Source organism: Enhydra lutris, unplaced genomic scaffold (assembly GCF_002288905.1).
Source record: "Enhydra lutris kenyoni isolate GAN:26980312 unplaced genomic scaffold, ASM228890v2 scaffoldscaffold25, whole genome shotgun sequence".
NCBI lineage: Eukaryota > Metazoa > Chordata > Mammalia > Carnivora > Mustelidae > Enhydra > Enhydra lutris.
In genome coordinates this window covers 8,536,323-8,559,352 of record NW_019154109.1, presented here as the reverse complement: position 1 = coordinate 8,559,352, position 23,030 = coordinate 8,536,323, and the positions used below count along the sequence as shown (strand labels likewise).

The following is a 23,030-nucleotide window of genomic DNA, read 5'->3' as shown; positions in this document are numbered from 1 at the left end:
TTTCACATTATGAAGAATGATGAGATGAACACCTTGTGCATATTTCTGATACATTATATGATACAAAATAATCTCTGATTATTTTGCCACAAAAGAAATCCCGTAAATGAAATTACTGTGTCCAGGAGACCCATCCCTCTCCCTTCCCAGTCCACAGCCAAGATTTGGCTCTGCTGGTGGCCTTTATACTTCAACAGACTGCTCACCCCTCATCCTGAGGCAGGCAGGGGAAAAAGCAAAGAGGTCCTTAACGGACCACAGTCACTGGATGGTGGAGATGGCAGAACATCAAGGGGAGCCAGAGCCTCCATACCTTCTCAGCCTTCTTCCAGGCTAACCAGCCCCAGTTGGGTATCTGATCTCTGTAGACAGAAGATGATGCTTCTTCTGAGTCCAGGGATAATGGGAAGGGACTGTGGTGGGGGTGGAGCCCAAGCTGCTAATGCATTTTTGCCAGCATCTTTGGTTTCTCCAATATCCAGCCAGACTATTAGCCATTCCCCAAGGATGGCCTTGCTCCTCACGTCATCCCCCATTTCCTATAAATGGGAAGTGGCTAGGGAGTAGGCTGTATGTGTGTGTGTGTGTGTGTGTGTGTGTGTGTGTGTGTGTGTGGTGGGGGGCAGGGAGGGAGGAAAGAGACATGGCGGTTTTCCTACAGTAGACTTCCAGGGGAACTGAGGCCCATAGAAGCTTCCACTTATGCAGAAGGACCCAGCAGTGTGAGAAGCACTATGGGTGTCAGGACGTTCTCTAAGACTCGGAAGTCGCTGGTGAGCCTCTGCCTTGTTTCTGGAGCCCAGAGATGATGGCGATGTGTGGCTGGGGAGTCGTCATTGGACCAAAGGATTGCCTCAGCTTCTTTATCCAAAAATGGTACTGGTGTCTTGAACTGTCATAAGGAAGGAGTGAGCTAAGATATGGGCAGCATGTAGAAACGTAGCTGGTACCATCAGTAATATTCCGTTATTATTATCATGACATGAGGCTGTACCAGCAGAAAGAGGAGGAGGGAGCATCTTCATAGCAGATGGCCCAGCGGGACCCTGTGCCCGGTGGGCAGGCCCTGGTGAGGGCTTCTACCTGGCTTGGTAAAGAAGTTCACCTGTACTTACTCACTCAAGGTGACCACTGCTGAATAGGGCCCAGGATCTCAGACCATGCTGTCTGCTCACTGCCCTGAGCACAAGGCATGAAGCATGTCGGCTCTTGGCCAAAAGTCAAGGGGGCAGAGAGGGGCTGCTTCTCCTCTGAGGCAGGACAGACTTGTCTGTCCTGCTCCCAGAACTGTTTCCCCAAGCCTGGAAAATACCATCGTCCATTCTCTCCTGCTCTGTAATTTTCCAGCTGACCTGGGATTCCCTCTGACTCCAGCCATCTTTTCTGGGGCAGAGGGGACACCAGCTCAGGGACCCAGAACTCTACCCTAGTCTCTCTGCAACCTGGGTATGCCAAAGGCTTGGGAAAGCCACCGGGGCACCAGAGGGTCACCTGTTGGAGGAATGAGTGCTGAGACAGTTTCCAAGTGTCTAGTGACTTTGAAAGTTCTCAACTTTGCTCTGCTCTCTCCTGCACCCCTGCCCCACGGCCACCCCACGGGGGCTCCATTGCGCCTGGCCCCCTCGCCTACTGCCCGCTTTTCTTAGCCTCCCAGCTCCCGTTTCCTTAGAGATGTTCTGGCCAACTGCTTACAGAAGCTCCGGTAGGGAAGGGACTTGCTTCCCATCACACCCGGTTGGTGACAGGGCCAGCACTGGGTCCCAGTGACCCAGGTGCCCAGTCCAGGCTACAGCCAACTAGGCTCTCCCCTTCAGAGGCATCTTGCTGTGATGCGGTGGTATTCAAGCGAAGAGTCCACACACGTGTGATTTCTCTCCACCCCAATACAACGCCACGAAGGAAAAAGGCACAGCTGGGCCTCCCCCACCCCAAGGCCAGCCTGGGCCTCCAGTTCTCTGTCTCCCACCTGCATTGTTCTGCTTTTGTCAAAGGCCTTCTGGAAACACGGGATCTGTTGGGAACTTGCTCAGCAGCCGACAAAGGGGACATTTCACTTCAGCTCCTCACTCCTCTCCCCCAGTCACATCTTTCAGGGGACACCAAATTGAAATTCGGCTCTTAACTTCAAACAGAGGGACTGAGGACTGAGTTAGGAAGCGCTTTCTGCTTCAGAGGGTGGCGAACGGCAGGAAGAGCGACTGGGGGAAGAGGGTGCCATCTCCTTCGAACGGCTGGTCCCGGCTGGGTGGGGTGCAGCTCCGCCCGCGGACCGGCGGACGGCCAGAATAGCACGTGCGGGTAATGGTCGCAGACTGGCTCCGGGGAGGGGAGGTGCCCCGCGGAGCCGGGCAGTCTTTACCTAAATGTTTTGGTGGCGAGCGGCGAGGGGGCGGTGCACGGCCCTAGGTAATGACAGGGCAGGCGGGGAGCCACGCGGGGGCTGCCCGTCTCGGTCGCGGCTACAAAGACCGCTCCGAGACCTCCCGCTTTCTTCCCCCGGGACCAGCCCCACCCCCCCCCACCCCTCCCGCACCCCCCCACCCCTCCCGCACCCCCCCACCCCCGACCCGCCTCGCCTCGCCTTGCCTCGCCTCGCCCCTCCCCCTCCCGCAGCCCCAGCGCGCATGCTCTCTCCCCCCGCCGAGCAACCTGGAGATTTAAAAGCGGCCGGCTGGCGCGCGTTGGGAGGAGGCGGGGGGGACAAGCTCGTGCGCGCCGGCCCCGGGTGACAGCCGCACACCTCGGCCAGGTAGGCGCGCGCCCCCTCGTCTCCCGGGGGAGGGGACCCCCAGGCGCGGGAGAGGGAGCGGGGCCGCGCGGCGGAGCTCCGCGGGGTGGCGTGTTCAGCGCCCCGCGCTACTCCCGGGGGAGGTGGCGGGCCCCGGGCGCGTCCCTTCTGTCCTGCCGCTCGGTCCCCGCGGAGCAGGGCTTTCCTCCGCGGGGGGCGGGTTGGGCTGGAGCGCCGGGTCCCCCGCTGTCCCGGGCCCGGCGGCGGGTGGGCGGGGAGCGGGCCCTCCCGGGAGCCCCGGGCCGGGTGGACGGCGGGCGGACCGGCCGCTCGCTCCTGTTGCAGCTCCAGCGTCAGAGTTTTCTTTGGAAAGTTGCATTTATTTTCTTCCCTTGTCGCGGCTTCGCCGGAAAGGGACGGGATGAGTCACCGCGGCGCTCACAGTCCGGGACTGGGGAGCCGGGAAAGGGGCCGGCGGCCGGGATGCCGTGGGGTCCCCGGGCTCGGGCCAGCTTGCTTGGGCTGAGGTGCGGGGGTTGAGAAGGGAGGGAGAGGTGACCGAGCGATCTCGGACGTTAGTCTTGGGGCCGGGCTCTGGGCAGAGAGTTGAGGCTGGAGTGTGTGGGTGTGTGGGTTCCTCTGCCCCCTGCCCCGCAGCCTCGGTCATCCTTGCGGGGGCGGGAGGGAGGAAAAGGAGAGGCCCTTTTCTCCGCGCCCCCAGGGGGCCTCCGGTAGGGACGGTGACAATGCTGAAATCAGCAAACAGGTGTGATGAGATGGTACCTGGGCATCCGCTCTGGCTTCTCAGGACTCTGGGCTTAGGCAGCGGCATGGCCTGCTGGAGGAGCTCCCGGGGACCTGCGGCGTTTCTCCTGAGTGCGAGCCAGCCCTTCACCTAGTCTTTTGTTCCCCACCCCCCGTGAATTGCTTTTGCCCTTGACCTCTGAAGCAGCTTCCATCTTCCTCACAGACACTCTTGACTTGCTCAGCTTTTCCTCCTCCCCCTGGGCTGCTCGTGCCACCCCACTTCCTCCTTTCTCCAGGGGCCAGAGTTGGGGTTGGGAGGGGTTTGGCATGGTGGGTACCTGGTGAGGACTTGCCCTTCAGCTGTTACACGGACCTGATCCCAGTGGAGCGGACACTAAGAATAGCCCAGCTGCTGTTTTGCTGCCCTGCAGTCTGCCGCGGGGCACAGCCCGGGCACCCAGGCCCAGGGCCACCTTCACTACTGCTCCTGGAAGCCTTGCTCCGGGCTGGGGGTGAGGCCCTGGGGGCCTCTGGCCGCCTTTCCTGATGCACCTAGCAGATCTCCTTTCAGAACAAGCAGCCTTGGTGTAGGGCTCACCTGCCCAAGGCTTGGGGAGCAGACTGGCCTTGGGGGTGGGGAAGGGAGGGCCCAGGAGGGACAGGCAGGAAGGGAAGCCCCGGGGAAATGTGCAGCCCAGCTTCTCCTAGGGAGTGAGTGCTGCGGTATTTGAGGTCACAGGCCCTTCTGTTGGATGGGTCCCATCCCCTCATTCCTCCCTTATCTCCTCCCCCCAGGCCTGTCATGGAGCCAGGACTCTGTTTTTCTAAAGGTGCTCAGAAAAATGGAGTTTGAGTCAGCAGGATGAGTCTGAAGAGGAAAATACAGCTGTGGCTGAATGTACAGCTGTGGACATACAGGCCCCAATTAGAGTATGTGTGTGGGGTGTAGGGGAAGTTTTTCCTATTTCCTCATGGAGCTTGTGGTGAACTTCCCTGCCCCTCCTGGCTCTCGGGTTATCCCGAAGGAGGAGGAGAAAGAGCTGCTCCTGATTCTTGGTGGCCCACCCACATCCTTCCAGGCCACCAGGTGGTGGTGGGTTGGTGTGGAGACCCCTCTCGCAGCCTGAGCAGGGCTCTGGAGGGATAAGGCAGAAACATGGGGATGGTCTGAGGACGCTGAAGGTGAAATTAAATACCATCATTTGGACCATTAGAACCCCACAACACAGCATTATGGGTAAGAACCTAGATTGTCAGAAAGGCTTTCTACCTTGGCTGCTCTCTTGGCTATGGAAACACTGGGTGAGTTACTTAACATCTTCCAAGCTCCATACCCCTGGCTGCAAAATGGGGCTGATAATAATAATGACAATACTTTGCAGCTTCTTTTTTTTAAGTTTATTTAGGTAAGCTCTACACCCAGTTTGGGGCTCAGACTCAGGACCCCGAGATCAAGAGTTGCACGCTCTTCGGACTGAGCCAGCCCGGTGCCCTGTAGCTTTTTTTTTTGTTTCTTAAATGTGAATAGCTAATGGTCTGTAATATATAAAATAGGAAAAATGTAGAGCTTTATTAAATCATGCATACAGAGCACTGGACTTTGTGCCTTAGGTAATAGTAAGTGGTCAATAAACGTTAGCTAGTACTTACTGTGTCTATTACCCAGGACTGAATGGACAGCAGCACCCAGCCTGGGATTCCATGCTTGGGTTCTGCTCTTGTTTCTTTGGGAGCAAGGTCTCCCCGACCTCGGGGAGTCTGTATAACTAGTGAAGAGACTGGCCTCCGGCACCCAGGTGCCCGGATTTCAACCCCGTTTCCTCTTGTGCAAGTTATTTCACTATTCTGTGCTTCCCGTTCCTCCTCTGTAAGGCACGGAGTCACCGGATTCTGAGGGTTGCAGGAGCTGATACAGGTGGAGCTCTGAGCACGGCAGGGGGTGTAACAGAGCCTGATCAATGTCAGCTGTTGTTATCGGGTGACAGTGGAGGCAATATTTGTGGTTTATGCTTAGAAACTGGAGTTTCTGAGCAGGGGAGTGAGACCATATATAAGTATATGTAAACTGTGAATGACCTACTTGCTGTTGAACTTGTGGTCTAGTGCAAAGAACACACCAGGACTGGACATCCTGGCCTGTTCTCCATCAGTACTGTGCGTGACTTGTTTTTTAATCAGTCCAGAAACTCCAGCCCTGCCTATCTCCTCAAGGTGGGCAAGAGTACCAGGAGATAATAGAGGTGAATATGTATCTTGAAAGATTAAGAGCCTCCTCTGCAGAAAGGTTATTTGCTGTGATTTTTAGGGAAACCATATGAGGAGGAGGGGGCATACTGAAGATGGGGTTCTACTCTGTTCCCCCCCCGCACCCGGCCCCCAAGCCCTTTGCTCTCTGATGGCCAGAAGAAAAACCCAGCTTGCCTTTCTTTGAATAGTCAGTGGCCCTGTTTGCTGGGCAGCAAGGACAGACGCTGGACCAGTTGGTGCCAGGCCCAGCATCACGATCACTGATGCCACTTGACTCCCAGCATTAGAGCTGGAGTGTGGAGCTTTGTCTAGTGTATTAAGTGTCCCTGCTGGGGGGGGCAGGAGCTGACCGAGCTGTCACGGGGTGGTCCTGACATCTGGCCAGAACTTCCTATTTAATCCCTTTTCCTACTATGAGGTCTATGTTTCCTCCTCCATGGGAGGAAGTCCACAGTTTTGCCACTGCCCCCGAATGACTTGTAGGTCTTCTTGCTTCTGATGTTGGAGATGGGCCTGCCTCACCTATTGGCCGTGGCGTCCGTGTCTATAAAATGGCGAGGATAATATTCACCGCGCAATGTTACCCTGGGGATTACATGAGATAGGCATGTTTTGCAGAGGGCCTGCACAGGTCAGGGGCTCAGTACGTGTTTGTTCCCTTCCCCTTCTTTGTTGATTCTGGAGATCACTCTCTCCGGGAAGCTGGGATGAGCCAGCAAGAAAGGGTTGGAGAGCAGCTCCTGGTCCCATGGCCCATAGTCCCATAGTCCCTCGGTCACCAGTTTCAGGCCAGACCCAATGCCCAGCGGGATCCTTGCCCTCAGGAGCCAGAGACAATTCCCTCCTTCCCCAATGCTCTTTGTTACCTCTCACCCCAGCCTCTAATCTCGAATATCCTTTGAGCTGGCACGAATAGTTTCCGAGCTGGAACCACACAGCCCATCCCTAGGGATGTGACAATCTAGCTTCCTGCTCCTGGCTCCTGTCGCTGCGAAGAGCCGGGCGCCCAGATACCCCGAGCGTGGCCCTGCCTGAATCCCTGGCAGGCCGTTCATGTTGCAGCAGACAGAAATCCTGATTCAGCCTCACTTAAAGGCCTTCTGTTGAGGACTCTTCCTTCTAGGTCCTGGACGGGGACTGTGGTCCTTGCTTTCCAGGAGCTGAAGGGCTGATGGGGCAGAGGGTAGGGAAGGAGACCGGAAGGACCACTAGCAGCATCTAACCCTGAGAGCTGCTTGTTGAGCGCAATAAGTTTCGGAGGAAAGAGGGGATCCTTTTTTGTTTTGTTTTAAGATTATATCTAGTTGTTTATTTCACAGAGAGAGAGAGAGAGAGCACAAGCAGGGGGAGCGGCAGGGAGAGGAAGCAGGCTCCCCAAGGAGCAAGGAACTGGATGCAGGGCTTGATCCCAAGACTCTGGGATCATGACCTGAGCTGTAGGCAGACACTTGATGGATTGAGCCACCCAGGTGCCCCTGAAAGAGGGGATCCTTGACGGCTTGGGTTCCAGGGAGCCCTAGAGGCTATACGGGACTTGAGCTGGACAGGAGTCAGGTGAATGAGGACATGTCAGGGGGAAGTAACTGGCGTATGGCCATACGTTGGAAGGCCCTGGGGCTGATACATTCCCCCATCTTGGTCCAGATCTGAGATCGAAACCCATTGCCACGATTTTGGGTCTGGTGTTCTTTCCACCATGCCTCACTGGGGAGGGGCCAAAAGGAGAGGTCGGTGTGTGTAGAAGTACCAGTCTCCAGTGGCTGTGTTTTGCAGGTATCTGCCCTTTTCTGCATAGGTCTGACCTGCTCAAGGCTCTGCAACATGGCTTCTTCCTCCAGGAAGCCCTGGGAGAACCGGTCATGCCCTACACCATGGGCCCCCAACTCTAGGGACTTGGGTCTTAGCATTCCCAAAGGGGGCTGCAGGCGGTGGTCTCTGTATCCCCCGCACCTTCATGGTGGGCTTGCCCGTGATTGGATCTCAGTGAGCGTTGGATGGGTGGGTGGGTGAACGAGTGAGCCAGTTAATTTTTGTGCTCTTTGACATTCCTTTGGGGGAGCTTAGGTTGCATGCACTGAGGCATACTTCCTTTAAGCGTGGGCAAACTAGGACTCTTTAATAAAAGAGTCCTTTTTGGAAACCCCCTGCACCCTGCTCACTACTGAGTGACTGGGGTTTTGAGAACACATTTCCATAGGGCTGGCTCTGGCCCAGAGCCTTCTGATGATAAATAGGACTGGTCACAGACTGTAGGATATCAGGGCTGAAAGGGCCCGAGACCGTTGAACTTGAGACCTTAGAGATGGACATCGCAGAGCTAGGACCAGCATCCTGGTCCTCCCAGTCTGGGGTTCTGCTCCTCCGTAGGTCTGTCCAGACCTTCTATCCCCTGCCTCTTTTCTGCGTGCTTGCACCTCCTGAGGGAGGTCAGTCTGCAGGGCGGGGGCAAGGGTTGGCTGTGCGGGATGAGGAGAGCTGCCCGGACTGGCTGGCTGGCTGGCAAAGTTCACATTCACTAGGAGGGAGGCTGTTCAAGTTTCACTTCACAGGGGCCCTAGGAACTGAGAAGGCATCAGAGGCAGAGAACTTCCCAGCGGCCTGGAGACTGTGCCAAGCTCCCTGTTCTCCCCACCCTGGACCAGAGGATTTCTTGGTACCTTTACTCCACGTTGTAGGGAAGCATTTCTTGTGGCCCAAGTAGAGAAAGAATTTACCAATTTCTGCCAGGCAATTGGAGTCCAGCTCTGGGAGGGAGTAGGGAAGAGGGCACCTCTGCCCCCAGATGTCTTGGTTACTTGGCTCAGTCTTGGGTGGCCGCTAACTGCTGGCACTCTCCACCTGGGGGCCTCTCTACCATGGAAGGCTGGGAAAGCCCCCTCCCCAGTGCCATGTGGCCTTGGCAAGTGAGCACTTACCCGAGGGAGAGCACCATACCCGAGGCTTGGGCAGGGAGTGGGATGGGCGGCGGGTGGGCCCGGGATCACTTAGCCGTTCAGTTGTAAAGAACCTTAGACCTTATATAGACTCGTTCTCATTTTACACCTGTGAGTCCCTGGTGTGTGTGTGTGTGTGTGTGTGTGTGTGTGTGTGTGTAAAATGGCTTGTCCAGGCTATACAGCAGCAAAAGTTGCTGAAATTGGACTATTCTGTCCTGGTTCCCAGTTCAGAGCACTTGCCAGCATTTTCGAATGCTTGGAATTAGAGGGAAAGGCATGTCAGGTATCCAGCACGTGCCAGACACCTCCGGACAGCGGCTGTCAGCCACTGTGATTCCTGTCCCTGTGAGCCAACGCCGGGATCCACCCTCGTCCCATAACCCGGGAAGCTTGACTCCACCCTCCATCTCCTTCTCAGCCACCACCCGCTAGGTCTGCAGCAGTGACCTCTCCTCACCTGTCCGGGCCAGCACCTGGGGAGGCATTTGCATTCCTGGCATTCCTCTGCCTCTGGGGGCCAAAAGGGGTGTGAGTGGCGGCCGTGGGGGCGGTGTGGGCAGCACGTGGGTGAGAGGGGAATGCTACCTGAGAAGAAGGGCTGCTAGTCCGTCCTGCTCTGACAGCCGCTGCTCCTGCTGCTCCCCCTTGGCGGTGAGCGTCCTCTGCCCGGTGTCCCGGCTGTGGAGGCCCGCCAGAACTTCCACGGAGCTGTCTCTGCGAGGGGGATGGCATTCGTCTCCGTGTCCTCACCCTGCAAATGAGTGTACACATGATCTCCACCTCATGCAGGGTCCGGAGGGCCACTACCCAGGTCATGTGAGTGGGGGAGCTGGCATGCACACCCAGATCAGGCTGCCAGCAGCAGGGGCACCCTGCCGAACCCCCCAGGGTTCAAAGACCGGGGGCCCCTCCCGGGGGGGTAGAAGAGAGCTCGAGGGTGAAGAGTAACTGGTCACCTGGGGTCGGAGGGCACTTGGTCACGGTGACCTAGTATGACCCTTGGCCGCCACTTGTCCGAAAGGAAGTCTGATTGGGAGGTCTCTGCCTGGAGCCAGATGTGTGTCTGTGCAGAAGGTCACTGCGGGATTGCCAGGTGACCCCTTGGGAAGGTGCTTCACCTCCACTTAGGCTGGCCAGGACTGACTGGCCAAGGCGAGGGTCAGAGCAGCCCCAGAACTCCTGTCACTGGGTTGCAGAGGGGAGGGGAGAAGAGAGTGGGCTCTGGGGACTCCCTGCCCGCCGGTCCTTTCCCCTCCCCTTCCCCCAACCTCTTCGCATTTAACAAAAGCAACTTTCCTCCAAGCCACTGCCACCTGTTGGGTTTTCACACATTGGGGGTGAGTGGGGGGAGGGGGCCGTTGCTCCTTTCCCAGTGTCTGCGCTGTGCCCCCTCTGCCCCCCCAGGGCCTGGGATTCTCTGTGCTGCCCGAAGTGACAGGGCTCCGGAGCCGGAGGGGGTGGGGGGCCTGCGGCAGCTGGAAGGGGAATTGAGTGGGAAGGGGCCAGTGCTGGCAGCCGGGAGAGAGTTTGATGGATTACTCTGCAGGCCGAGAGGTTTCTCCCTAATCCCCCTTTGTGTCCCGGCCTGCAGCCCCCTCGCTCTCTCTGACAAGCTGCTAAGCAGAAGGCTTCCAGTCCGAGCGAAGAAAAGGCAGCGCAGCAGGGCCATCTCCAAATCCCTGGCCCCTAGGCCCTGGGGGAGGCCGGAGCTGGGGAGCCAGTCTGGGCTACGGGTGGGGCCCTCCTCCCCTCACTCCAGCCCTCCCCCTCCTCCTTTCTGCCCATTCCCTCGAGGTGGAGAGGTTGCATCCCGAGCTGGGCGGTCAGGTGGCCAGGGGCGCCCTGCGAAGCCCAGGCCTGGGCTCTTTCTGCAGATCACTGCCTTTTTTGTAGGGGGTGGTGGAGGAGAGCGGACCCGCCCTTCCTGCGAAGTTTGAGCCCGAGAATCCAAGACCTAATGTGGGTATGAAGGCACGCCCCAGGCGCTGTGTCCTGTGTGCCGCCCCTCCCCCAGCTGCCCAGGTAGCAATTCCCAGAGCCCCTGGCCCGGCCCGGGGCTGTAGTGAGAGCTGGTGCCTCAAAGGATGCTCATTTGCAGGGCCCCTGGCTGGCCAGCACAGCCTCTTTCTGGGGCGGCACTGGGCCCCAGGAGGGCAGAGCTCATTTCGGGAGTGTGCTAGGTTTTACCAGTAAAGGCCAAGGACATTGGTCCCCTGGGGCTGAGGCAAGGGGTTGGGTCACGGGGATGCGGGGCTGGTGAACGCCCCAGTCCTATTCCGTGCCCCCAACCTGGAGGGCTGAGAGAACTGGGAGAGCTCAGTTTGGAATGAGATCCTAGGATCCAGTTCGGTGTGGAGGAATGGGGGTCCCCCCCTTCCTGTGTGGGGGAGACTGGCCAGGAGTGGCCCCACCCCTTTCCTGCAGCCCAGTCATTATTCCTGGAGGGAGCCCAGCCCACCCCGTTTCCTTCTCCACGGGAGGGGCCGCCTGGGGGCTGTGAGGGATAGAGGAGCGTGTGAGAAAGCCGGGAGGCTTTATGAGTGTGGCGGGAGGACACAGGGTCGCCGAGCTGCTGGGGTCAGGGTGGATGGGGGCCGAGCTGTTTGATGTGCCTGGGCGGGTGGGGAACGCTGGTTTCTGCATAAAGAGCCCATAGAATTGTGGCCTGACACTGGCCCGCGGCGGGCTGCAGCCCCGGCTCCTCTGGCCTCTGTCCGTCAGCGCAGGGAATCTGCTCCCCCAGCCCCACCTAGGGCGCGAGGGGGGCAGGAGCCCCTTTGAAAGCCCTCAAAGGCCTCTTTATGCGTCCCTCTGACCCTCCCTTCCCGCAGGGAGCCACCAGAAGTGGGCTCTCGCCTTTCCTCCCACCGCCTTCACTCTGTCTTTTGAATTTTGGCGAAAGTTCAGGCCAAGTTTGTTCTCGCTGCTCAGTTTCATTTCCCCACGCTCGCCTGTGGCCGAACCCAGCATGGGGCTTCCTGCTCAGTGGGCTGTGGGTCCCCTCACCACGTTTGAAACTTCAGGAGTTGCCCCTTCTGGGGGTCTGGCCAGGGTTTCCCTGGTGGGGGTGGAGGGGCCCTTCGGTCTTTCCTATCTCTCCCACTGCCCAGCCCCGACCCCAACACTGCTTTCTGCCGTGCCTTCTTTGGGGAAACGTTTCCCAGGTGCTAGGGAGCTAGGAAGGTTGCCCATAGGGCTCCTGCTCCGGGGCTGGGCTCACTGACCAGGCCAGCGGGCTTGCGTTCTGCTCCCCCAGGGATGAGGAAAGATGGCCTGGGGCAGAGCTCCATGGAGGTTCCTGGAGGTCTTGGGCTTCTCCCAGCCTTCTTGCTGTCAAGTCATTGGAGGACAGATACCTAGAACTTGAGAGGGACTCATCCTCCCCGAAGGCTGCTGCTCCTTTCTGGAGGTCAGGCCACAATCCCCTCTCTGTACCCCGCTGCTCTCCTCTTCCTGCTCCCTCCCTACCAGGTGAGTCTCTGGAGGAGGCCGGCTCTTCCGGTGGATCTTCCGTTTGCCAGATGGGCCCAGTGCTCCAGGAGCAGTGGGACAGGCAGGGTACTGGGGAGAATTGAGTTCGGTCTCCGTGCCTGCACTCCTGAGGAAGACAGGGGGTGCCCCAAACGGGGGCTGACAGTCATTGGTCACTTAGAAGCTTTGCTGGGCAGCGTGCCCTCGGGCTGCAGGAGGGAGTGGTGGCCAAGAAAGTGGGAAAGTGGCAGGGAACCACTTGCCTCCCCACCGCTGTGAACCTGGGCTTCTGTGCTCCCGCCCTGGAGGGACGGCAGGTAGCCGGTTAGCACTGAGAGAGTCCTTTGTGGTGCCCTCCACCCTGAGGACCCTGGAGTGGGGATGCCGTGGGGTGAAACTGGGGCTCTGGGGAACGTCCAGGTGGGGGATCTTTGGAAGGGAGAATAGTCTTATGGGCTTGGAATTCCTTAGGCAGTTCTGGGCTGGAAAGAATGAACTCTAGTCTAGGTGGGGCAAGAGTGCCCTGGACCTTGGGGCACAGTTGAAGTCAAAAGATCGAGGATGGGCTTAGCAACCTAAGAACGGAGAGGCGCTCGCTGGGCTTTGAGCCGGCCCACCTCCTACCCAATTCCTTTCAATGAATTCTTCACCTGCCCCCTCTAACCTGGTGCAGCAGGGGGGAAGGGGCAGGAGAAAGTAGGGAGGGGGAGGCCCCTCCTGAGCTATCCGGACTGAAGGAGGATGAAGGGAAATTCCTCTCTTCACCCTCTTTCGTCTTTTTGTCTTTCTCTCTTGTGGGCTAAGAAGGGTGTCCTGCGTCTTCCAGGGAGCGAGGGGCTGGCTTAGGGAGGGAAGGAGGCAGGTGGGGTGCCTGGTGTTTTGTCGCAGGGCTGCAATTTACTTGCAACCACAGGGAGCAATGAGAGCTTGGGAATGTGGGCAGGTTGTGGGTGAGTCTGGGTCTGACAGTTTGCTCAGGGAGGACCCAACAGCAGGTGAATGTCCAGGGCCTGCCCAGACTGGGGGCAGGGAGTAGAATGGGCTGGAAGCCTTTTGACCCAGAACCCCACCCTCCAGGTTGGAGAGTACAGCTCCCTATCTTGGTCTGTGTGCAGGCTCCTGGCTTCCCCAGGGATGCTGTGGCAGGGGAGGGGCTTGGCTCAGAACTGCCCAGCGGGGACTGATGTGTGGCCCCCTCCCAGCCATGCCACCCCCTATTTTACACTCCTCCCCATGCCACCCCCATAGGAGTGCATGCCCCTTCCCAAAGTGGATCGTCAGGGTCTGAGCAGAGCTTTGGGGAAGAGGCCACAAGTTGCCTGGCTTTCCTTTCTGGTCTACTAGGGCTTGGAAAGCAGTTATGGGAAGGACACATCTTCCCCGGATTGGCAGCCACCTGATTTCCCTGTGGCATATCTCAGAGAGCACCTACCACAGGCTTTGTAGCGCCCAGAGAGAGAGAGAACTTTGTAGTGGAGAGAACCAGGCCACTGCGGGCGAGGGGCCCTGGGGGCTGTGGACCCAATGCTATTCCTGGGCCTTTGTGGGGGTGAATCGGTGAGGCAGGGAGGGCATCTAGACTCCCACTGGGAGTGGCATGAAGCTCTGTCTGCACCTCTTTGGGAGGAATGAATGACAAGTTAGGGGATTTTTCTCAGGAAGACCCACCTTCTCTACTCCTCTTTGTGGCTGACTTGATTTTCCCTCTTTCGTGGTCACCCCTAAACAGAGCAGACCGCATTGGGTCCTGTTGTCAGGAAGCAAGAGCTGGAGGCCGATTGCCTGGGGCTGGGGGGCACAGTGTGGCGTGGCTGCCCCAATGGGTTCTCTATGCCCAGGAGGCAGGCCTAGCAGGGAGGGCCGTGGGGACATCTCTGCCGAGAATGGAGCCATTTGGGGAGCAGATAAAGGCTGCGCGGAAAGTGGTGGGGCCTTCCAGCAGCTCCCGGTCACTGGTGTCAGTACGGGCTGGTGCCGTTCGATGCCCCCGTGAGGTGGGGACCTGGGAGCAGGCCCCACTGTCCCATGACAGTTGGGCAGTACACGTGGGAACGTTCTACGGCGAGACTCCAGGGAGAGGTTTGCAGGCCAAGGTTCCTCCAGGGGCGCCCTCTTTAAGTGGTTTCAATGACAGGTTAAAACTCAACCCAACAAACCGCAGCCTCCCCGCCCTCCCCACCCCCTTGTCCTCGTTCTTGGGGGCCAGGGTTATGATGCAACGTGGCTTGTGGCCAGCAGCTCGGGATAGGAAGTGCTGCTCCTAACAGAGGGGAGTTGACCAGCCCAGCTTTGGGAAGTGGAGAGAGAAGAGCAAACACACAGGCTGGGCAGAGGGTCTCCAGAGGCACCTTGATAACAGGGCCTGGGGAACTGGGAATTCAAGTGGTCTGATTTTTTTTTTTTTTTTCTTTTTTCCATACCGGCAGGCAAGGGCAATGGCAAAGATAGTCCAAAACAGAGAAAAATGGACATCTGTTTGGCTCTGGAGTGTGCTGAGGTTTAAAAACGATATTTACCTTATTAGTTATGTCAGCCTTAGGCTAATATTAACATGCATTTCCTGATTGGCAGCGGGGGTGGCACGGCCACTCCGTTGTCAGCCTGGGAGTGAACAGGATTCAGAGAACTCAGAGCAAATCCCAGAGGCCTGGTTCCCAGGATTGCGCAGTCTGGGTTTGACTGTTACTGTCCTTCCAGGATCTGAGGGATGAGCTATGTCCCCACCGAGGCTCCCCACGCCCACAGGCGTGTAGCGTGGCCTGAGAAGCCGGACCTGCGCGGAAGGCTGGCAGAAATGGGCTCCTGGCAGAGGCCGGGGCACTCAGTGGCAGCAAGGAGGAGAGGCCTGGGCATCCGGAGCAGGGCCGAGCCACGGCAGCCAGGGAGCGTGTGAAGCCCGCCATGGTCCAGAGGCTGTGGGCCGGCCGCCTGCTGCGGCACCGGAAGGCCCAGCTCCTGCTGGTCAACCTGCTGACCTTCGGCCTGGAAGTGTGCCTGGCCGCTGGCATCACCTACGTGCCACCCTTGCTGCTGGAGGTGGGGGTCGAGGAGAAGTTCATGACCATGGTGCTCGGTGAGTGCTGCACAGCCTCCTTGCGTCCCGCTGCAGGTCCATGACACCCAGGAGGCAGGGTGACGGTGCCTCTGCCCAAAGAGGGAGAGGCGGCTGCTGGCTCAGGAAGAGCCAGTGGAGGCAGCAGGTTGGGCCCTGCTGGGTGGATGGGTGACCGTGGGCAGGGGTGGGGCAGTGGGTGCCCAGTAGGAAAAGAGCACAGGGACATTCCATGGGCCCCTCAATACCCCAGACCCCTACACATTGCCTGGCACGTAGCAGACACGGCTCTTCCCTTAGTTCAGCCCTTTCTATCTGTTACTCATTTAATCCTTGCAATAGCCTTTGGGGTCCCCTGCTTCATCAGTCATGGAGGCTGATGAGCAGTTGGGTGACTTAGGCAGGCTGGAGGGCTAGTTACCGATTAGGAAGATCAGGGTCTCCCAGCTAGGGCTCTTTCTTATTCCCTAGGGCCCAGGCTGGGCCCCGACTGCGGATGTGTTCTGCAAAAGCCACAGAAGGCAAGAGGTCACCCTGGGGCGGCTCCCAGGATGCCCGGGCTTGGGGGGTGGGGTCACACTGCCTGTTGAAACCCTGCCTCGTGCCCCCCACCTCTCCCTCGGCCCCTGTGCTCCAGGCTCACTTACCGGTTGTTCCGTCTATCATTGTGCCCATCTGAGGATGTGGCGTTAGTGGTCCTGGCTGCGAGGGCTAACCTAGAGTCTGTGTGACATATCCCATACCATGTCGAGCAAAGAAGTGGCCCTGCGTGTGGTGGTCATTTCCGTCCTCCTCCAGGAGGAGGGCCACCCCTTCCCCACCACTCCCGAGGGCCTCAGCCTGTGGCTCATACGACGTGTCCTTCCTGCAGGCATTGGTCCAGTGCTGGGCCTCATCTCGGTCCCACTCCTAGGCTCGGCCAGTGACCACTGGCGTGGACGCTACGGTCGCCGGAGGCCCTTCATATGGGCCCTGTCCCTGGGCGTCCTCCTGAGCCTCTTCCTCATCCCGAGGGCCGGCTGGCTGGCGGGGCTGCTGTGCCCGGACGCCAGGCCCCTGGAGCTGGCCCTGCTGATCCTGGGCGTGGGGCTGCTGGACTTCTGCGGCCAGGTGTGCTTCACCCCGCTGGAGGCCCTGCTCTCCGATCTCTTCCGAGACCCAGACCACTGTCGCCAGGCCTTCTCCGTCTACGCCTTCATGATCAGCCTTGGGGGCTGCCTGGGCTACCTCCTGCCCGCGATCGACTGGGACGCCAGCGCCCTGGCCCCCTACCTGGGCACCCAGGAGGAGTGCCTCTTCGGCCTGCTCACTGTCATCTTCCTCACCTGCGTGGTGGCCACGCTGTTTGTGGCCGAGGAGGCCGCGCTGGGTCCGGCTGAGCCGGCGGAAGGGCTGGCTGTCCCCTCGGGGCCGCACTGCTGCCCGTGCCACACCCGCCTGGCCTTCCGGAGCCTGGGCGCCTTGTTTCCCCGGGTGCACCAGCTCTGCTGCCGTGTGCCTCGCACCCTGCGCAGACTCTTTGTGGCCGAGCTGTGCAGCTGGATGGCTTTCATGACCTTCACACTGTTCTACACGGACTTTGTGGGCGAGGGGCTGTACCAGGGCGTGCCCCGGGCTGAGCCGGGCACCGAGGCCCGGAGACACTATGATGAAGGTAAGTCCTCAGCAGCGGGGGGCGGGGAGGGGGCTGCTGTGAGAGATCCCCCCCACCTCCAACTCCAGGGGACAGCCCGGTGTCGGGGGAGGCCTGCAGTCTGTGCAGTCTGAGCCGGCCCATCGCTGTGCATCTAGGTTCCTGATTGTTCCCAATTTCCTGGTCAGGACAACGGGCCTGTCTGTGCACGAGGCCGCCACAGTGGCTTGCGGTCACAGCGCCTCAGGCCACGGAGAGTTTGCTCAGAGTCATTGCTTCCATTTGCCAGAAGAAAAGGCTCAGCTTAGTTAAGGAACAGAGGGGGCAGAGGAGACCAGGCCGCGTCTCAGGTCCACCTGGCCCCAACTTCAGCGTGCCCTCTGCTCCCCCTGTTGACTCTCCCCCTTCCCTGGCCAGACCTTCAGCTCAGCGTTCCCGAGCTCTGTCCTGGAGCCAAGGGCAGAGCTGTCTTTGGGTTCCCTCGTACCGTCTTAGAGAGCCGAGCACTAGCTGAGGCCCCGAGCCACCCTCAGGACGTGGTTCCCTGCCCTTAGCTGGACGACCGGCCGTGGAGGAACCTAGACTGCATGGGTGGCAGTCGGGTGGGCTGATGCCGGGGGAACGGGCCTGGCCACAGTTCTGAGCCCTCCCCAGTTTGTACCAGCCTCTTCCTGCTCGGCCGACTTCTTCCCTCCCCCCGCCCCCCAACAGGGGTCCGGATGGGCAGCCTGGGGCTGTTTCTGCAGTGCACCGTCTCCCTGCTCTTCTCTCTGGTCATGGACCGGCTGGTGCAGCGATTCGGCACCCGGGCCGTCTATCTGGCCAGTGTGGTGGCCTTCCCCGTAGCTGCCGGCACCATGTGCCTGTCACGCAGCGTGGCCGTGGTGACCGCGTCGGCTGCCCTCACCGGCTTCACCTTCTCCGCCCTGCAGATCCTGCCCTACACGCTGGCCTCCCTCTACCACCGGGAGAAGCAGGTACTCACGCTGGCCGCTGGGTGGGGCGGGGGTGGAGGGCAGCCGGAGGATCCTGGCCAGTGTCCGGCCGGAGAGCTGGAGAGCGAGGAAAAGTCCTTCTTTGACTGGAGAGGAAGCCGTGTAGCCCTGGGCCAGAGACGTGGGCTGCACGGAAGGAGGGTGTAGATTAGATTCTGGGAATGACTTCCTGGTGTCAGGACTATAAAGCACTTGAGTGGATAATTGCAGGAAATGCTAACTCCTTCTTTGGGGATCCAGAAGAGTTGGGCTAGCGGAGGGAGGCGCTCAGTCTGGGCTGGGTTGTTCTAGGCAGAGGTGGGGTAGGGGGCGCTGTTCAGATGACCTCCTGGGCTCCTGGCTTCAGCCGCCCTGAGTGGTGCTGGTCTGGCCTGGGCAACGGCTCTCTTTATTCAGGGAGGGGCACTGTGATGGGCCCTGCCCCGCTTTGGTCTCCAAGAGGGAGAAGTGTCCATACTACCCCTTCTCTTTCTGGTTTATCTTCTTTTTCTGCCTAATTCTCTCTTTTCTTTTCCTGCCTCACACCCTTGCCTCTGTCCCCTGCCCCACCCCGACAGCGGGTCTCTGAGCCCAATGCACCTGGCACGGCTCACCCGGCCACTGTAAGTTGGGGGCCTCCTTCCTGCTTGGCCCCATGCCAGCCAGCCCCTCCAGGGGCCCCGTTCTGTGGGAAGCCTCTCGACCAAAGCTGTGTGGTCACCTTTGTCCCCTTCACAGGCCTCAGGGAGCTCTGCCCAGAGGGTAAGAAGTTGGAGTGTCCTGAGGGAGGAGATGCAGGCCTGCCCTCCTAGAGCTTCCAGACCATAGGGAGGAAGTTTGTCCACCGGAGGACATGAGTGAGGTAGCGGAGAAATGGCTAGCTAGGGGGGTGGTTAATTGATTAGGCAGCTGCAGGGGTGGGGCATGTGGACGGAGGGGCCAGGGTTTTGCTTGGGGTAGCCCGGTCTCTGAGGCCCCTGTCAGCACACGGATGACCTTCATTGGCCCCCATTCTGCTGCTGCCCCGGCTGGGAGCTTGGGGCTGGTGTCCAGAGGCCAGGCTTAGGCACGTGCACTCGTACTCAGGGAATATGCTCGGGCTGGTCTTCCCCTCGAACCGTGGAGTGTGTCTAGCCTTGGGGCCTCTTGAGGCTCCAGGCCCACTGGTCTTTCTGGGGGTGGCAGGCGGGGAGGACAGGTCCCGGGACGCCCACTCCAAGAAGCAGTTGATGGCACACTTGGCCACGTACGCCGTCTGTACTTGCCTTGCCTACTTCTGGCCACCCCAAGAGGTGTCTGCTTCCCTTTTGAGCTCTGCCAGGGGTCCCAGCTTCAGTGCAGCCGACTCAAGAACCCATCCACGTTAGGCGCTAGTGGGCACAGGGACATAGGGGATGAATTCTGGCCCTATCCTTAAGTAGGGGGTTCTGACACACAGTGAGAAATAAGTAAGAAGGGCTTCAACATTAGCCCATCTAGGCTGAAGAAGTCTGGAAGATTCTTCTTGTTCCTCTCTTCCTCCAGGCTGAGTCTGTTGGACCTTCCATGTCCTGAGTCTGGGGCCATGTGCCTCACAGTACGGCCTGGGACCCCAGTGGGAGCAGAGCATCTCTCTGCGAGGTTGAGGAGTATGTCCCAAGGCAGAGTGGTGAGGGGCAGAAAGTAGGAGGGTTAACCCCGTGTGTGGGCATTTGGGCCCTCAGGGGTCCCATTTTTGGATTTTGTTCCTCTGTTCTTACACATCTCTCTTCTCACCTGTCTTCATTCTGTCTTTTCCCTCTACCTTGGGGTTCCATTCTCTTCCTGACCTGCAATTGAAGTTTCTCTGCCCCTTCTGGTTCCAGGAGAGGCTAGAGGAGACCTAGACTTCTGGATTCAGATCTGTGCCCCCCATCCCCTGCCCTGGAAGGAGAGTCTTCATTAGACCCAGACGAAGGAGGGTCTGGCCTGCTGCACAACTGTCATTGAGGCTGGTGGCCTGGCTTCTTCCAGCCTCTGGTGTGAATGCTGGGGTCTCTTCTCAGAGCTGGGATCCTGTGCTTGGATTCCTACCTCTCCTGTTCCCCTCCTCCCCAGGTTTTCCTGCCCAAATACCGAGGAGATGCCGGAAGCAGTGTCAGTGAGGACAGCCTGATGCCCAGCTTTCCACCTGGCCCCAAGCCCGGATCTCCTTTCCCCAATGGACACATGGGTGCTGGAGGCGGCGGCCTCCTCCCTTCTTCACCTGTGCTCTGTGGGGCCTCTGCCTGCGACATCTCCACGCGGGTGGTGGTGGGCGAGCCGCCTGAGACCAGGGTCATCCCGGGCCGGGGCATCTGCCTGGACCTTGCCATCCTGGACAGTGCCTTCCTGCTGTCGCAGGTGGCCCCGTCCCTGTTTATGGGCTCCATTGTTCAGCTCAGCCAGTCTGTGACTGCCTACATGGTGTCAGCTGCGGGCCTTGGTTTTGTGGCCATTTATTTTGCTACACAGGTGGTATTTGACAAGAGCGATTTGACCAAATACTCGGTGTAGAATCCCTGTGACCCACTGAGGACCCTGCCTCCCTGGGTCCCAACCCCTCCCCCACCCCCCACAGTGGATCCAGGTGGCCCCCTGGGGGGGCCTTCCAGTTTGTCCCTGCCAAAGTGGTGTGGCTCTCTGCTGCCACCCCGTGGCGGTGAGGTGCAGAGCTGCACAGGTAGGGGACTGGGGCTTCTCTTTCTCTCTCTCTCTCTCTCCAGTCTTCCGGGCTGGCTGACTGTTGGTCCAAACGGGCTTCAGTCTGGATTTCTCCAGGGAGGCCAGAAGGGTAGGGCATTTCCTTAGCTCCGTGCACTGGAATGCGGGACTCTGCAGGGAGATGACCCAGGCAGGGTTAACTGCTAGTGTCCTGGTGAAGACATACCCAGAGAAGGGATTTGGAGAGCTCAGTAACCTCGACCACCTGGTCTCTCATCTCCAAGCCCTCTTATCCCATAGATTCCTTTGATGTTGTCTTGCATGGAAGTTTCTAGTATGAAACTCCTCTGCAGGATTTGAGACTATGAAAGTTATTTGTGGGGAGAGAGGAAGCCGCCTGGCCGCATGGCACTGCCTTCTCCCATCCCCCAACAACTACATTTGATCAGGACATGGCTTGTTGGCCCCTATGGTGCCATCATAGGGACACAGGCCTTTAAATATTTAACTTATTTATTTAACTAACTAGAGGGGAATCAATTCCCAGCTCTGCCATCTTGGTGTCTCAGAGGTGAGATCCCCAGTGGGCCCCGGGAGACAGCTGGTTTATAGGGCTGAGCATTGCCAGAATCATCTTCCCTTGGGTGATCAGTCTGGCTCTAAAACTGCCTAACCCAGGAGCTTGGAAGCTCTGCTTACCCAGCTGATACCCCAAATCATGTTACCCAAGACTGGGGGAGCTGGGGGTGAGTGGAAGGTGGGGCTCCGGGTCTCAGCAGCCCCCCTAGCCTCCCCTCCTCTCTTGGCCCAGCCCCCCCCCCACCCCCACTCCTCCCCTCTGCTCTCTCCAGGGCTGGACTGATGAAGGAGCTGCTCACCCCTCCACCCCCTTTCCCCACTGACTCCATAACCCTCTCCCTGGGGCTGTTCCAGGACCGGAAGCACAGAGTGTGGCTCCTCGAGCTTTTATCCGTCTCAGCCCCCAGGGCATATCCGTGCTTGGGGAATCTTGCACGGAAACTCAGGAGTACCCCCTGCCTGGGCTGAGGAGGTCTTATCTCTGGGGGGTTTAAGTGCCGTTTGCAATAATGTTATGTCTTATTTATTTAGTGGAGTAAATATTTTATACTGTTTGTGAGCAATCAGAGTATAATGTTTATGGTGATGAAATTAAAGGCTTCTTATATGTTTCGTTGGCCTGTGTTTATCTTTCCTGAGGGGGAAGGATCAGATCTCTCTCAAATTATCCTCAGCTTCCTTCTCAATAGGGATTCTGTGTGGGCAGCTTCAGTTCCCAGTGTCACCAGCAGATGGAGCCATAGACCAGTACTCGTCCTATCTTTGGCGCTTGGGCTTGGATGTGCTACCCCTTGGATTGGAGAGTTGCTGGGAATTTGGGGGTGGGGGGCAGGGAAAACATGGAGTGCAGGAGAGTGGGAGCATTATCTTTCTCAAAGGGCTCATAATGTGGCCAAAAGTTGGAACAAGCACCCACTATCAACAGCAGCAATAGGAAGAAGGAAGGAACCTGGCCTGTGCGGGCTCGGATTTCAACGTCATTGAGCCTTGGTTCCTGTCTCCTTCACCCTTCCTGCCAGGCTGAGGGTGGATTCAGAGTCTTCCCTGCTACGCCATCTCTCTCACCTTTCCAGACTTGGCTGGCCTTCCTGTTCCCAGTCCTCCTGGAACAGTGTAGTTAACACCTCCTCAGTGTAGTTAACACCGTGTGCAGGAGCATCTGTGTTCGGGGCACTGGGCTGGCTCAGTGGTTAGAGCACGTGGCTCCTGATCTTAGGGTTGGGAGTTTGAGCCCCACACTGGGTGCAGAAGTTACATTTTTTTTTTTTTAAGGACTAGCTTTATTTTTAAGATGTTCTATATTTTATCCTAAATAATTAAAATCTTAAAAAGGGGGGGGCACCGGGGCACCTGGGTGGCTCAGTGGGTTAAGCCTCTTCCTTTAGCTCAGGTCATGATCTTAGGGTCCTGGGATTGAGCCCCACATCGGGCTCTCTGCTCAGCGGGGAGCCTGCCTCTCTGCCTACTTGTGATCTCTATCAAATCAATAAAATCTTTAAAAAGTGGGAGGGCACCTTGGTGGCTCGGTCAGTTGGTGTCTGAGTTCAGCTCAGGTCATGCTCTCAGGGTCCTGGGGCCCAGTGGGGAGTCTGCTTGTCCCTCGGTTCCTTACCCCTGCCCTGCCTCCAGCCGTGCTCTTGCTCTCAAGTACATAAATAAAATCTTTAAAATATTCTATATTTAACTTTGTGTTCTGGAAAATCTCAAACATACATGAATAATGAGCCCGGTACAATGAACCCAATTTTAACAATTATTAGCATTCTGCCATTTTAATTTTATCTACTCTCCCTCCCCAACACATTGAGGGGGAGGTAGTGTTAAAGCATACGGCAGACACAATTTCATTTCACTTGTAAATACTTCAGCGTGTGGTTTGTTTTGTTTTTTAAGATTGTATTTATTTATTTGACAGAGAGAGATCACAAGCAGGCAGAGAGGCAGGCAGAGAGAGAGAGAGAGGGAAGCAGGCTCCCTGCTGAGCAGAGAGCCCGATGCGGGG

The 23,030-nt window shown here is 58.2% G+C and overlaps 2 protein-coding genes across 5 annotated transcripts; one reads left to right on the top strand and one right to left on the bottom strand.

The window, feature by feature from the left end:
• Positions 1-2,168: 2,168 nt before the first annotated feature.
• On the bottom strand, positions 2,169-15,032 carry LOC111150960 (basic salivary proline-rich protein 2-like). Its single transcript, XM_022508650.1, has 7 exons — positions 14,854-15,032; positions 12,127-12,256; positions 11,117-11,295; positions 9,244-9,372; positions 9,116-9,168; positions 2,650-3,129; positions 2,169-2,359 (listed from the first exon to the last, which is right to left on the bottom strand). The coding sequence occupies exons 1-7, from the start codon at positions 15,030-15,032 to the stop codon at positions 2,169-2,171; spliced, it is 1,341 nt and encodes a 446-aa protein (XP_022364358.1).
• On the top strand, positions 2,692-21,645 carry LOC111151017 (solute carrier family 45 member 3). Of its 4 annotated transcripts, none has more exons than XM_022508718.1 (5): positions 2,692-2,749; positions 14,827-15,202; positions 16,053-16,835; positions 17,526-17,791; positions 19,865-21,645. In XM_022508718.1, the coding sequence occupies exons 2-5, from the start codon at positions 15,031-15,033 to the stop codon at positions 20,300-20,302; spliced, it is 1,659 nt and encodes a 552-aa protein (XP_022364426.1). In that variant the 5' UTR covers positions 2,692-2,749; positions 14,827-15,030; the 3' UTR covers positions 20,303-21,645. The 4 variants fall into 4 exon arrangements, with proteins under 4 accessions (XP_022364426.1, XP_022364428.1, XP_022364427.1 ...); XM_022508720.1 differs by lacking the exon at positions 2,692-2,749 and adding an exon at positions 9,976-9,995; XM_022508719.1 differs by lacking the exon at positions 2,692-2,749 and adding an exon at positions 10,608-10,621.
• Positions 21,646-23,030: the final 1,385 nt, after the last annotated feature.